This window comes from Dreissena polymorpha, chromosome 2 (assembly GCF_020536995.1).
Source record: "Dreissena polymorpha isolate Duluth1 chromosome 2, UMN_Dpol_1.0, whole genome shotgun sequence".
NCBI lineage: Eukaryota > Metazoa > Mollusca > Bivalvia > Myida > Dreissenidae > Dreissena > Dreissena polymorpha.
Genome location: NC_068356.1, coordinates 148,507,526 through 148,522,891, shown reverse-complemented (window position 1 = coordinate 148,522,891; position 15,366 = coordinate 148,507,526). Strand labels below are relative to the sequence as shown.

General features: G+C 35.7%; 1 protein-coding gene across 1 annotated transcript; it reads left to right on the top strand.

Moving 5' to 3' along the window:
* The first annotated feature begins 117 nt into the window (after positions 1 to 117).
* Positions 118 to 5,910, top strand: LOC127870180 (multiple epidermal growth factor-like domains protein 11). Its single transcript, XM_052412837.1, has 6 exons — positions 118 to 164; positions 559 to 764; positions 1,169 to 1,356; positions 1,660 to 1,786; positions 3,363 to 3,513; positions 5,730 to 5,910. The coding sequence occupies exons 1-6, from the start codon at positions 118 to 120 to the stop codon at positions 5,908 to 5,910; spliced, it is 900 nt and encodes a 299-aa protein (XP_052268797.1).
* Positions 5,911 to 15,366: the final 9,456 nt, after the last annotated feature.

Below are 15,366 nucleotides of genomic sequence, written 5' to 3'. Positions count from 1 at the left end.
TCTCGCTCTACAATCAGTTTATCGTTCTATGATATCGGTTTAAATCAATCAATTCGAACCGACACTTAAAAAAAAAAAGCAATAACAACTTACCACTTCCATCATTCTTAGAAATACATGACGGTTCAAATGAGACAGGTTCGTCGTCATGTGGAAAACTTTAGGTAGCTATCAATAATACATTTTGATGTAGTATCCAACGATGTACTTAAGGAAATTTTTAATGAAGATGTCTGCATTTTGGAAGAAATAGTTAAAATAGTCAATATTACAAGTAAGCCTCGTTTTGAGAAAAGGATTAATGCATTTTCGCAAAGTATCGTCCCAGATTATCATGATCAGTCCGCTTATCAGGGACAACATTTTTTGCTATTAATTTAGTTTACATTTACAAGAAGTCTTTTCTGAGCAAAGTCCAGTTTAAGCCAAAAATAATGTGCATTAAACCCCGTTTTCACAGAACGCAACTCAATTGTTTGTCATTATGATGCCGTCGGGCGTAAAAAAATAATGATTAAAACACGGTTCTCCAACTGGTACCCCGTGACTCTGTTACAGATCACAATGCACACAAGATGGCACCTGCTTTAATGGCTGTAAACCCGGTTACTATGGCAGCGACTGCAGTGGGACATGTGACAACTGCGTCGGAAGGAACTGCAGTGGAAGCATGGGGGTCTGTACCAACGGCTGCGTAGCTGGTTACTATAGCAACATGTGTAACCTGGCCTGCCCGGCAGAATGCAAAGAATGTGGCAGTGCAGGTAATTCATTCATGCTGTTTTTTAATCAAATGTGCTGTTCTTATTTACATTTTTGATATAAAGGCAGATGCGAAACGATAAAACGGGATTATATGTGGTCGAGATATGCGTTAGAGATTTTCTTAGCTGTCAGACATTTTGTTTGTCTCTTAGGAATCCAGAATGCGAGCCGTTGAGTAATTTGTTTCAGTATTATTTATCCACAAAGTTGTTTCAAAGCTTGTGTTGCCATTACGTTGTCAAAATTGTTCATTCAAAGCTTGTGTTGTCATTGCATTGTCAAAACTGTTGAGTCAAGGCTTGTGTTATCATGGCGTTGTCAATTTATTTTTTGGGGGTCAAAGCTTGCGGTACGATTGCGTCGTGAAAACGTTTAAACCGTAGTTTGTGTTACCATTGCATAGGAACCTGCACCAAGTGTAAAGACACCCACTATGGACTTCCTGCCTGCAACTTGCCATGTAGTGATAACTGTGTGGTCACTTCATCCGGTCGCGTCTGTAACGAGATCAGTGGGACGTGCTTAGGGGATTGTAAAGCAGGCATCTTCGGTGCACAGTGTCAGACAGTATGCAGCGTGCAGTGCGCTACGGTAAGTTGCGACCGTGGAAACGGGGCGTTTACCCCATGTAAGACGGGATACAGAGGGGCAAACTGCACGGCGACTTGTTCTGGGAATTGTAAGCCAGCGAATAACGGTCGAACATGTGGACAGTTAAACGGCTTCTGTGACAACGGCTGTAACACCGGTTTCTATGGGGACGACTGCGTTTTGACCTGCCCGACTAATTGCGCAAACAAGCAATGCGACGCTAATGGGCTTTGCACGGGCTGCACTGAAGGTTATTACGGCAGCACTTGCGCCAACCAATGTAGCGGATGTTTTGAACTTCAGTGCTCCTCAGTGAATGGAGACTGCAAAACAAAATGCGTGGCTGGAAAGTACGGGACTAAGTGTATTTCAAACTGCCTGGAGACTTGCAATGACAGCACGTGTGATCAGACGAAAGGAAAGTGTGAAAGTGAGTGGAGTCATAGCATTTTCATTTTTTAATTTAACAATTCAAATAGTTATATAATTTTTTCATTTGAACTCTTATCTGTCATATGAAAGCTTGAACGTATAATTTTCACATGAAATACTGTAACTATATTATTTATTTCTGCAAATTTTCTATAAATTATTTTAGTTTTCAAGTAATGATAGCGGAATCAACTTAATAATAATGTTTTTTTGAAATAATATCGCGTGTTTCTTAATTGTTAAATAATTGCAAAGAAAGTATTTTAGTTTAGTGTATACACTATGCGTATTAATACTAGTTGCCGACACGTATATTGTTGCATTTATGTGACAATGATATAAAAATGTATATAATACTTCATATAGTTATTTTACATACGACGTAGTTTAAATCATATGTTTATGAAATTTATTTTACAAAATATCGGAAACTGAGGTAACATTCAAAGTTTTTTTTTTCATATTGATTGCTCGTTCGTTGTCGTTTTAATGTAACTCGTACAAGGTTTTGTTTTTTCACAGACGAACCATGAAAGAACAACAAACTGACTGTTAATAAATGTTATCGTAAAATAAAAGACTCTTTGAGCACATTTAATCCAATTTTTGAGAACTCATTACATGTTTAGGCGCACATGTTAAGCTTTATTGGTCACACAGTGTATTGACTGCACATTTGTTGTACAATTTTCACATTGGTGTCACTAGGTCAAGATTATATATGTATTATATAGTCATTTGACTATACCAACATTTATTTTAAAGATAATTTTAAGCACAACTATTCCTGGACTGTGTAATTGTCTACAAATGCAAAACTGGTGTAAACAAGCAAACATGAATTGTCAAACAGAAATTATGTCAGTGTCATTATTATGCAATTCTTAACCCGTTAATGCAAACTAAAACAACGTGTCCAAGAATAATAATTTCGACACGTCTATAGAAGAAACAATCGTGGAATCGTGTTGTATAAATGCAATGAAAGCCGACATTCGTAGCAACATTTTATTGCCATTCCATACCACATTGTTTCCACATCGTCAAGACGACCCGACATGCTCTTTTAAAACACGCAAATCAAACCATGTTGCCGTTCCATTAAATATGCAATGTAAAAAAACTCATGTCAGATTCGCAGAGTTCGCGGTAGCCTGATTGATGGATACTGTTCCTGAAATGCGATCAATGAGTTATAGGTTCGGTCCCCACTCTAGAAGCGTTCTTAAGAAGCCACCAAGTACTCATTCAACCTGAAAAAAGAATTGATACTTTCTCAAAAGGCCACAGGTTTTCAATGTTTTCCAAATCAAATAAATAGGTTTAACATGTATAAGCATCCCTGTGGGAAAACTCTGCGTAATGCATGTGCGTAAAGTGTCGCTTCAGATTAGCTTGTGCCGCCTAATCATAAACGACACATTGCGCTTTTATTGGTACAAACCCAGCTTACGCGGAAAGTGTCATCCAGGATTATGATGTTCCACTGCACAGACTAATTTGGGACGACACTCTACGCATATGTATGAAGCCCATTTTTCCATATCATATCCGTGAGATTCGTCTTCTTTCAGCAAAGGTCACTTACCCTACCCTGCCCCCGGCAGCGTCCACAGCGGATGATGAGGAGCTGAGTACCGGCGCCATCATCGGCATTGCCGCCGGTTGCTTCGGCGCCCTCGTCATCATCATCGTCTTCGCCTTCTGTTGCTTCTATCAGATGAGGTTCGTATAAGTAAGAGTTTTCAGTGTGGGAAACTGGGATTAACGAATGTGCGTTGAGTGTCGTCCCAGATTAGCCTGTATATGTAGCGAACTGCACAGGCGTATCTGGGACGACACGTTGCGCACATGCATTCTCAGAGCACGTATTCAATGTTTACTTCCATGGAATAAACGATGAATTGAACATTTCACAGATTTAAACATTCAGTATAACGTTCAGTATAACCTGATAAGTGGTTTCTGACAATCTGTTCATGTTGTCAATTGACTTATACTTTCGTCGCGATGCGTTTTACATGGTAGTTCATATGATTATCATATGTTATCATATGACCGATAGAGCAGAAAGGTTTATAACAGTCGATAGTGCTGTGCTGTGCTTCTTTTAAAATAAGAATAATGGTTCGCAAACTGGTGCTGTACGTTGATATACGATGATGAACGATGCTGCATGATGATGTACGATCATGCAGGATTAACTTTCAAATCGATATTTTTGTGAAATATGCATATTATTGACATATATTTAATATACATTATATTTATTTCTGCGTCTCTCAGGAAACGTGAGAAGCGTTTGCACCTTCCACCCTCTATAACTATCTGAACACGTACACCGTCACGCCTGTGTCACTCATGTTTCCATCTGGTTTGTGACGTCACGTTGGTTCGCATATGAAATCATATTTTAGCGATACATATGACACTAATGATAATGTTTTCGAAAACAGCTAGATCTAATTCAATGACATCGAGTAAAAATGTCTTTTAAAATTTAGTACATTCAAATCGCTCAACATGATGTAGTTTTCGGCATAGCTGTTTATTATTGATTTGAGATTTTTTAGATTAATTATTTGCCAATGGAACATTGACTGAGAATAGAATTTGCGCCATTGGTCATGCTTTAGGACATTCATAATTACAACAACGGTGCATACCACTTACTGCTGGAGACTTAAGTAACTCGTTTCAGTTAGCAGTTAAACTTTACTCAACAACATATTTTTACATATATTTTATATATTGCATACCTGAAAATGTGTTCACTGCACTTATATTTTTAATGTGCAGTGAGTCAAGAATCTTGTAAAACAGCAACACATGTACTTTTTATACATTTTAAGTTTATCGTATGAACCAAAGAGCTATACAGAATCAAATTATGATGAAACAATGTAACTTAGACGAATATCGAAACCGTGTATGTATTGTGCTGAAATTACAAGCCGAGTTTATAAGCCACCCCGCCCAGTGTTATGGTTTAATATGTAAAAATAAATAAAATAATGATTGAATGGTACCGTCTTTCGTTGCCTAATACAGAGGTGAATGGAATGAAAACTTGGTAAAACGACATCGGTAAATGAATGCACCTCTAATGAAAAGACAAGCGAATAATGCGTATAATATAATATTAAGCATAACTCGATCGAAAGTGTCTGATCTAAATTTTCATATACTCTCGATAATATTTTCTTAACATTTTAATGTGTTAAATTTGCCTAACAACTCATAGATCACGTATGTTAACGAATTTAACTGTAGTAGATTTAGTTTTTTTACTTATTAATATATTTGAATGTTTATGATCGCATAATTGACGGTACAAACATGATTAAGTTTATTTCAATTAATTATGTCCATGGTGTCCAAATAATCTAGTCTTCTAGAAGTCTAGTTAATAGGGCATGTGTCTAAGAAGACACATACTCATGCAAATTTGCATTGCTGTTATACATTTAGGACAACAAAGTTTATATAATTAATTGTTGTTAAGATTTTTTCTGTATTTGGCTAGATGGACAACTTCCTACTAAACCGGATTAAATTGGGGCTTGTCATGTTTCGTTACTGAATTGACACAAATATGTACTCATGGCATCAGGTGTTATGATTTCCTATTAATATAATATATATGCTAGTATCTGTTTATTCCGCTCTTTTGGTTGGTTTTCTAAATATGCTGTGCCACACTGTGACGTCGTCACTGGCGCGTGCTATGTATGCAATGTCACATAATGGCGTATTCACTTGCGCGTGTTATGTATATTATGTAACATAATGACGTATTCAAAGGCGCGGGCTATGTATGCTGTGTCACATAATGACGTCATCACTGGCGCGTGCTATGTATGCTAATTCACAAAAAGACGTCATCAGGTTGTATGTTTGCTATATAACATAATTACGTCATCACTGGCGCGTGCTTACAGGCGCGCGGAGGACGCGAAGAGCGAGATCCACATACCGGAAGACATTCTCGAGCGCCTCTCACACAAGGGTTACACAGCGCAAGTGTCTGCACGTGACCTCCACAGCCAATACTCGACCAGCCTTCCCAACCCAAACTTTAATCTAGACGGAGATGATGAGAAAGATTTTGTTCTTTTTTAAGAGAAGCAAAGCGTGTCATGCACATGCTTTGAAGTCATTTAGAAAACCACGTTGAGACACAACACGTTTATGTTTAAAACATAGCATTGAATACATATTATTTATTTAAGGGACATTTTCACAGATTTTGGCAATCATTGAAGTTTGCCATTAAATGTCTTAAATTCTATAAATGTAAACATTGGAACTAAATAGTATTTAAACCAATCGGCCACCCGTGCTCATACAGTGAATGGTGTATTCAATACTTTATATATAAGCAATTCTCGTGATGTCAAAGAATAGAACGATAGCAACATGACTCCCTAAATTATTAAATCGTTTCGGGTTCGTAACGCTTTATATTTTTCAGGTTTTTAAATTTTCAAAAGATGCATATAATGGATATTTTAGAGCATGGTAAGTGTTCAGTACTACTGTTTTCTCGCAAATGTCATTACAACATAACTATAAAATTTGCAAACCTGAAACATTTATTTTTAAATTTTGTCAATTTACCAAAACGTGAAAAAGTCCCTTAACAATTATGGGTTAACGACACGAACAGCTTCGTTCTGTTTCAAACCCACGCATGACATACACACCATTTGTCATAATTTAGGCCGCCATTTTTGCTCTGTGTTAAGCCATGTATGGCATACACCACAGGTGTAGGGCGCGTGGCCAAGTCACTTTAACACTATCAATTTGTCATAAAACAACATTTTTATCATATTGACAAAAACAAAAATATTCTAAAAAAAAATATTCTGATATGATATATATGAACAAGGTAGGTATCTCATGACACAGAATAATCACCTTCATCAACATTTTAAGCGATTAATTGCCTAAATGGCGGTCGATTTTCGTAAACTATGTACCATTTTGTTGGGAAAGGTTGCCTCGTGATGAAAAGTGACAACAAACAGCTACTTGCTCACATAAACAATAAGAAAATGCTTCTCGAACTCGTAGAAATGCTTGGTCGGCGTCGATCTGACCGATAGCTCAATGCCGATTTTACAAGATTAAACTATCGAAATACGCCAGCTACCGAACATAATCCGTATAAGTACAATGCACGACTTCAGTATTTGCATGCATGTTTATAATCTGACGTGTATTAATTAGTTACTGACATCATTCTTGATTAACTAGATAATAAACAATGTATTTGTATTCCATTTTCCCCAACTATTGGTGGTACGGTTTTGCAGGATAAAAAATATGTTATCTTTTTTCCTATAGAAAATGATACAAAGTTTGTTTAGTGACGACTCAGTTGTTTGCATATATATATGTATGTATTATATTTTGTGATGCAGCTTTATTGTGTCGTGTTTGCGTTTTATTTGTAGTGTTGTTTTATGTATACAATGTGTTCTCATTTTGGTGTTAGCTTTACCTCACACAGATATTGCTCCATATATTTGCACCTGACTTATTCGACTTTTGAATAAATGTATACTTGTGTACATGTTGATACATGTATTTGTAAATGCTACCTGAATAGAATGCTAGTGACGTTACTTAGTTACTAACAGCCACATACGTAACGACAAACTTAATCCAGCACGATCGCAAAATATGGCTTTGTTTAACATTTAAATCTAGATAAAATGCAAAAATTGTACGATAGCTTCTCGCGTGACAGGCGTTCAAAAGAGTTCGAAACTGAATCCAATAAGGAAGATAAAAAAGAGCAGGTTTTAGTTTTTACGGACGTTTTTTAAGTTTTTTTTAGACGAACTATGAACAACCGAAATGTTACACAAACAGAAGACACGTTTACTAGCAGTTTAAGGGCATTTAAGATCACTAATAATAAAGTGTTTATCAAAATATTCAGATTCTACGACATGGAAATTGCTATTATAAAAGTTGCCTTGTTTCTTATATTCGACGTCACTGCTTTATGCTCATCGCGTTTGTTTTTCACCGATAATGAAAACATTTGCGGATAGAAAGCTAAACTCAAAGAAACTTAAAAACAGACTATGGGTACACATTGATCAGAACTTATCACACAAAACGAACGTTAAAGGCAGCCTAAGATAAATAGAGCCTCGTTCTGGGAAATCTGGGATAACCTTGCGCAGTCCGCACAGTCGCGCGTCCTTATTGATAAATACAATTTAACTGACTGGACGTTCAAAGCATGTATGGACAACACCACAGTTTCAAATCGTTTCTCTGCGTATAAGGCATAATTACAAAGAAGATATATAGCAAATCTAAGAAACAACTTAATAATGAATACAAATTCTCAACTCGCGTCTCTGTCTCGTTTCAGAAACGCTGAGAATGCCAAGAATGTGATTTTCCTACCCAGTGATATTAGAAGGCCTGTCTAATCACCATAGCGTACACGATCTCCATGAGCACGAGTCCACGTCATATCCGGTCGCGCGCGTCGTAGGTGACGACGAAAACGATTTCGTTCTATTTTGAACATGTCGCATTGTTCGTGAAAGCGCATCGAATAATGTGGAAGAAAAACTGATAATAGCTATGTTAACTGCTGTAAAAGTTGCCAAATTATATTACATTTTTAATCACTTTTTATTTAAATAGTGCGTTGTGACCTTTTAAACGTTATGTTTCAAGTTTCAAGCAAATCACATTCGTCAATGTGTTGAGGGGACCAACGAGCAATAGAGCCGCGTTCTGTGAAAACTGGGCTTAATCCATGTGCTTAACATGCCTTCCAAGTTGAGCCTCCGCAGTCCGCACAGGCTTATCAGGGACGACATTGTCCGATGTTATGGAATTTTTCGCTTAAAAAAGTTTCTTATCAATGAAAATCCAGTCTAGGTGGAAATTGTCGTCCCTGATTAGTCTGTGCGGGCAGCATAGGCTAATAGGAAGACAATTTACGCACATGCAATAAGCCCGGTTATCGCAGAACGAGATCAAGTTGAATTCACGTGTGTAAACTCATACAATGTCGATCGTGCTGGTATGCCAATTCTTATGATGGCTGTTCGATCAGTTATGTTGAACGTTTTGATTGTGTTAAATAATTACAAAACTATTACATTTACATTGCAAATTTTTTATTTATATACTTTTTTGCTATTATATGGATTTTTAAATTTTTATGTATTACGATTTATTGTATTGGTTTACTGGTATTTTGTGTATTTATATCTGGTATTTTCAAATTGTATTATTGTATTGTATTACAAAATGTGACGGACGTTGTTTTTTCGTGTTTTTCTTCATGATAAATGAATTTACAAATGACCTTGGCGACGACTAGTTGTTACAGAAGTTGGTAATATAGTAGTGAGAAATGATAACACGTATAACAACATATAAAACTATTAATTACTTTTCACTATAAAACGTTAATATGGTTTTGTTTAGTGTTGACAGGAATACATTACAAGACTTTTGTATTTTTAGTTATGTAAGTTGGTACCTACTTTGGACTACTCTACTATAGGTTTATTTTCTTAAAGGATTTCAATAGGAATTTTTGTTTGCTTCATACATTGTTCTGGAAGCATTATTAAGTGAATACATGGTATGGATTAAAAGTTTACAATTCTATTTACATCTGTACATTTGTAAATTTATGCATTAATACGAACGATATAATTGTGAATTTCATCTCAGCTAATTATCTTAGTATTAACATTTATTGATATAGTGTACTGTTTTATGGTTTTCTTTTGAAAAAGTATATATATATATACTTAATGCAATGACGCAAGCGCAAAACCAACGCGGGATATGTTTGTGTTTTTGTTGTTTTGTGGTGTTCTGCGACATGAGAAAAACGAAACATAAACAAATCATGTCCTTTGACTTAGCTAGGGCTTAAGTAAAAAATTGTATAGCTAAGTCGATAAAAGATCACCTCTATTATCTAGTGCCATGACGCGAACACGCATGAAACTTTGTACAATGTTCTTTCAATAGTTCATTCACTACAATAGTTATTTGCAAATTTACAGCAGTTTTTCATATATTAACATATTTTGTATGTACGATGCTATTAGATTTTCAAGTTGTATGTGTTTCATTTATTTTTATATTACACTTAGATACAAAACGTTTGGGTTTGTTATTTTTCTTCAGATACAAACCAACATATACACGAATATGTTAACATTAATACAAATCCATTAACTTAAAACATTATGTTTACTTTGTTACTAAAGCAGGTACAGAAAGATAGATAACAGTATTGCAATAGTTATTCATCTTTAGGACGATCGTATTGAATATGAGATTACATGTTCATCAAACGTCATCAAACGTTCAAAGAAATAAGACAACAACAAAGTTATACAATGTTTTAAACGTGTTTTAATCAAGGCATCATACAAATGTTTTTCTTACAACTGTAAAATAAATATGGAAAGCACTACACAGAAAAAATGCAACATAAAAGGAATGAAAATCATATAAATATAACAATGACTAAAGCATACGCATCTTCAACGTTGTTATAAATAAAACATCCAAAGACAAACCATTATATAATTGAATAATATAAATATATATCAACATAGTAATTGTAATAGGGGAAAGGTATTCATTAATAACTTCATGTACATACCTGTGTACTCTATTACTAGCAAATTATTCTTTCTAGATGTCTTTTGTTGTTTTGGAACCCTTTTAACAGTAAGCTCGCGCTAAGTACAGACTTGTCAGTTTTACCTTTTCGTTCGTAATGGCAGGAACGCAAACACGATGCAATTCCATTATTTAATTTCAGCCACAATATGGTCAATACAACAGAGTTCATGATATGAATAGGCTCACACTCAATGTTTCATACTTAAAGTTATAATGTAAATACCTAGCGACTAAGCGATTACAAATTGATATAATAATTATTCATAGTTTTCAGACTGCTGTTTAAATTAAGGACGTTTAAAATCGCAAAATAATTGAACGGATGCGTGGTCGTATTTAAAGCAAGTTTATACGATCATCGATGCACATTTTAAATACATGTAGAACGTTTATGAATAAAACAAACTAGAATAAAGTTCCAAAGGCAGTGATACCCGACAATTAACGTAATGCAAATAATTCTCAACTGTACAGTCGAAAACACATGGATGTACAAAACGATATGCACACTATAGGGTAATCCCGACGAGTCAATGCAGAAAAGACATCTTATGTTTAGATGCGGTCCTTTTTATGGAAAGAATCGTTATAGTGAGACAGCTTATAGAGGTTTCGATAACAAAATAACACTTAATTCTATCGCTGACTTCCTCTGAAGACGGGAAGAGTTACCTTATTATACCCTGCTGTCCTTATTTATGGCAAGGAACCAATTTCCAAAAGTAAGACACCTTAAACAGGTTTCAATATCAAAATAAGAAGTAATTTAGAAATTTCGAACCTAAAAAAATCAAATTTTTTAAAGGCCTAGGCGTAGTCCTTAGTAACGTAGAATGTTTGTATCAGACCCAGGAACTTCTTTAATTCAACTGTTCCGCTAACATGTGTTTATTATTATACTTAAGTTCTGCATTTATAAATGTATGTTTTTATCTTCAATGTGGTACCCCAAAATGATAAATAAATTCACCAACCTCCTTTTAGAAATATACAAAGCCGTGGACAGCAGAGCAGATATGAAGGCATTTTTTTTAAACGCGCATATGTTTATTCACCTAGCTCCTTAATTAAGGCTATGTATTCTCCTCCTATGTTTTCATTACAGTCTGACACAAGCTTCAAATTAAAAGGTTTATCCAGTGATGTGAATTTGTGAAAACGTACCTTTACACGATGCAATAACATTTTGGAGTATGTTAAATTTACAAACATACCAAAGCATGCTTTCGGAATGTCAACATATTTTTAAGTTAATTGTCGTAACTTTTCAACAGAACACAGTATTGAAAGCCTATTTTGTTGATATCATATAAATATAATCTTATGTGTTCAAGCCCACCAATACATCGCAGAAACCTTGTTTGTTTCCGAAAGACATAAATCCTACAACATAACCGATTCCTGAATATGTTAAGGTTTCACTACCTCTGTGTTCATCCACTGTCAAATGCACTTGTTCTTATACATTGATTGATTGAAGAAAACATCTGTCCATTATATGCTTATCATGGCAGTCACATAAATTGTTTATGTTGGCGCCTGTATTATAAATGCGTCAACCATCGCACTTAATTCTTGCATAAATACATCTATTGGTATTTTTAATTCCAATACAACTTAAAAATTCATAATCTTCATCACGAGCATCGTTTTCCTCATGTCGGACGTCATGTGCAGAACAGAAATCAAAGCATTTTAATGCAACATTCGCATATGTAGATTTTCCGATCTCCTCTTTTAATGCTTTGTATTCATTCTCCACGTCGTCATCATACCCGAAAACTAGCTTCATTTCCAAAGGTTGATTCATAGTATTAACTTTTTGCAACAATGCCCTCAAACCATGACATAACAAAACGGAATATGTAAAATGTACGAACACAACAGAGCGCGGTATTGGAATGTCGATATACTCGAAAAATGTGATTCGCAGCTTTTGGACTGTACGTAGCGTTGTTAAAACGTTTGATAATAAATAATATCTTTTGATATTATACAAAAATAGGCGATGTATATTCATGCCTATCAATGAGTCATAGAGACCCTCACTGTCTCCATACGAATTCACATTTAAAATATTGGGGAAACAAACATCAGTTTGGGATTCAATATCTCGTTGTTTAACCGATGCCAACCCTTTTTGTTCATCTGCGTTGATTGATTGAATGAAACATTCGTCCAATGTTATGTTAACACAGTGATCGAATGAGGAGAGTTTCTTGAGCAATAGACGCAGCCATACAGACGAAACTGAAATTTTTATTAATGTTATGTTTTCTATTGAAGATGGCAGGCTGATATCATGACACGCTGCTGAAGTTGGCATGTGGGTATACGGACTAGCTTTTGAAGATGGCAAGAAGATATCTTGATACGCTGTTGCAGGTGGCAGGTTGATTTCTTGATACGCAGTTGCAGAGGGAAGGCTGATATCTTGACACACATTTGAAGATGGCAAGTGGATGTCGAATTGGTTGCTCCCCGGGAATAACATTTCTATTGGAAATGTCTCTTGTTCATAAGAACTTCCAAAATATCGTATTGTAAATGATTTCAGTTTCAGCAATTTAGTTATGATGTTTGGATCAGTTATAAATACATCAAGGTGTTTTTCCATGCAACTTTGTATTTCGGTATTTATGTACCATGCATCTATCTCAAAGCCTATTCCTGAGTGTATTATTTTCTTGGTTCTCGTTAATGAAGACAATACAATGTTTGTAAAAGTTATGTCTAAGTGTTCTAGGCAATCAGCAGATGATAGAAGTATGTCCTGTAAGTTCACTGTTGAAAGTAACTGATCACCAATTTCAGTTACATAAACACCGTCAGAAATGACCAACCTTCGAAGGTTTCCTTTGTTGAGCTTAAGGAGACTTTCTAAACAATGACACTTCTGCATAGCAGTAATGCATGCTGCGCCCGAACAGGAGTGAAAGCAGTCTTCGATGTTCAAAGGATCTAGACTCATGTCGAAATCAATCTCACTGATTTTAAGTTTAAATAAATCTCCATCAATATTGTTAGCCATGGCCTCAATGTAACCCGATATAATCAGTTCCGGATACTCATAGAAATCAGCAGTAGTCACACGGTCGTCCATCACACAAGAAAGCGCATATGCAGCCTCATTGTCAAGTCCGCAAACGAATTCAAATGTCTGTGAAATACTGAACATGTCATCGGGAAAGTTGTCCAGATAATTGGATATGACGTCGTCAATGACGTGTTTATTTCGGACGATGTAGAATGCCGCTAAGAATTCCTGCATGCTCTTGTGTACGAATGAAAATGTTGATGACGTTATTACAACGGCTGAATGTTTCCTTTCAGTTAAAAGTCCAGACGTCAGGGAAAATGTCCTGTGTGGCTCAAACCCATATCTTGCAATTTCTCTGTCGGTAAACACTAAGGATATCTCTTTTTCCAAAGAAAACGAGAGTAAATGCCAACCTGGAAATTGCATCTATGTGATCAATATTTTGCTTTACGTTACGTGTGTTTTGAAAACATAAAACTGGTGCATTTGGAAAGAAGCCTACTTCATCGCTGACCTTCTTACGTAGACCATCTAGCAGAATGCTGTAAATTTTGCACATTGAACCTTCAACACATGTATTAGCCACCCATAACGAAACGATTATTTTAAGCAATATTGGTTTTGACAACAATTCTTCAAGTTGTTTCGATTTTACGTACTGTTCAAAACATTCATGTAGATGTGACTCTTCCGGAACGAGATAATCCATTACCTTCCTACTAAGGGTAAATACATCTTTTACTCCATCCAATAGATACAACCCGTCAATTTGTGAGTCTCGTATACGTTCGTCTGCCAGTTTCCATGGCCGAGTTGTTATTAACAAGGTGCACTTGTTGTGGCATTCCACCATCAGCGGTAGTATTAGTTTTCCTTTCGTATCTCTCCACTCATCAAGGCCATCTTGAATGACAAGACAGATTTTCTTTTCCACAATTCGTTGAAGAAGTATGTAGGCTTTGTCAAGGTCTATATCTGAATATAACATGTTTATAATTTGTTCTTTTATCATCTTTGGTACTTCACGTTCATCGATAGAATCTCTCAAAGTGACGAGAAAGACGAAACTAAATCTTTCCAGTGATGCAAAATCTTTAAAATCCGTTTCATCTACATCATAATTATATGACGAGTGACTTACTTTGCACCAGTCTAACACTTACGTTTTTTTACCAGTACCTGCTTCACCTTGTAAAAATATCCGTCCATTGAACTTGCCATTAGTGTCTAACAGGTCCTTGTAAATACTAATTTCTGTACTCTTGCCTTGGTCATCTTTCTTTTGAAAATTTGAGTAACACGGGTCATCTCTTTTCAACGGTGGCTTATTCATTTGCACTCGGAATATGTTTGGGGTAGCATATAAGTTATCTAAGGATGTAGCACTATCGAAACTTCGATTTAACGGCGACAAAGTGACGTGATTAAGTGTATTATTGTAATGCTGAATTAAACGTCGATGCAGCTCTGAAATAAAATGTAGGCTTGCTATTTACTAGCAATATATTTCTACCTTACATTACAGTTGGTGTGTTATGATAGTAGAATTTTTTAACGCACATTAGTATTTTGACAAAAACAGTTTTATTTTCTTAACGCACAACTTAATTCAAGAAGTGTGCAGTGACTGTTGTTTCTATATTGTAATGTGGCTGTCATTTAGTTATCCAAATTAACATACTATTACAAAATATAAAACAAGAGTACCGCATAACGGGTGCCACGCTCGGCTGCGAAAGGTTGTCAGAATGTGTTATTTTTAGAGGTCACAGTGACCTTGACCTTTGACCTAGTAACCCACAATGGGTGTGGCGTGTTGAACTCATCAAGGTGCATCTACA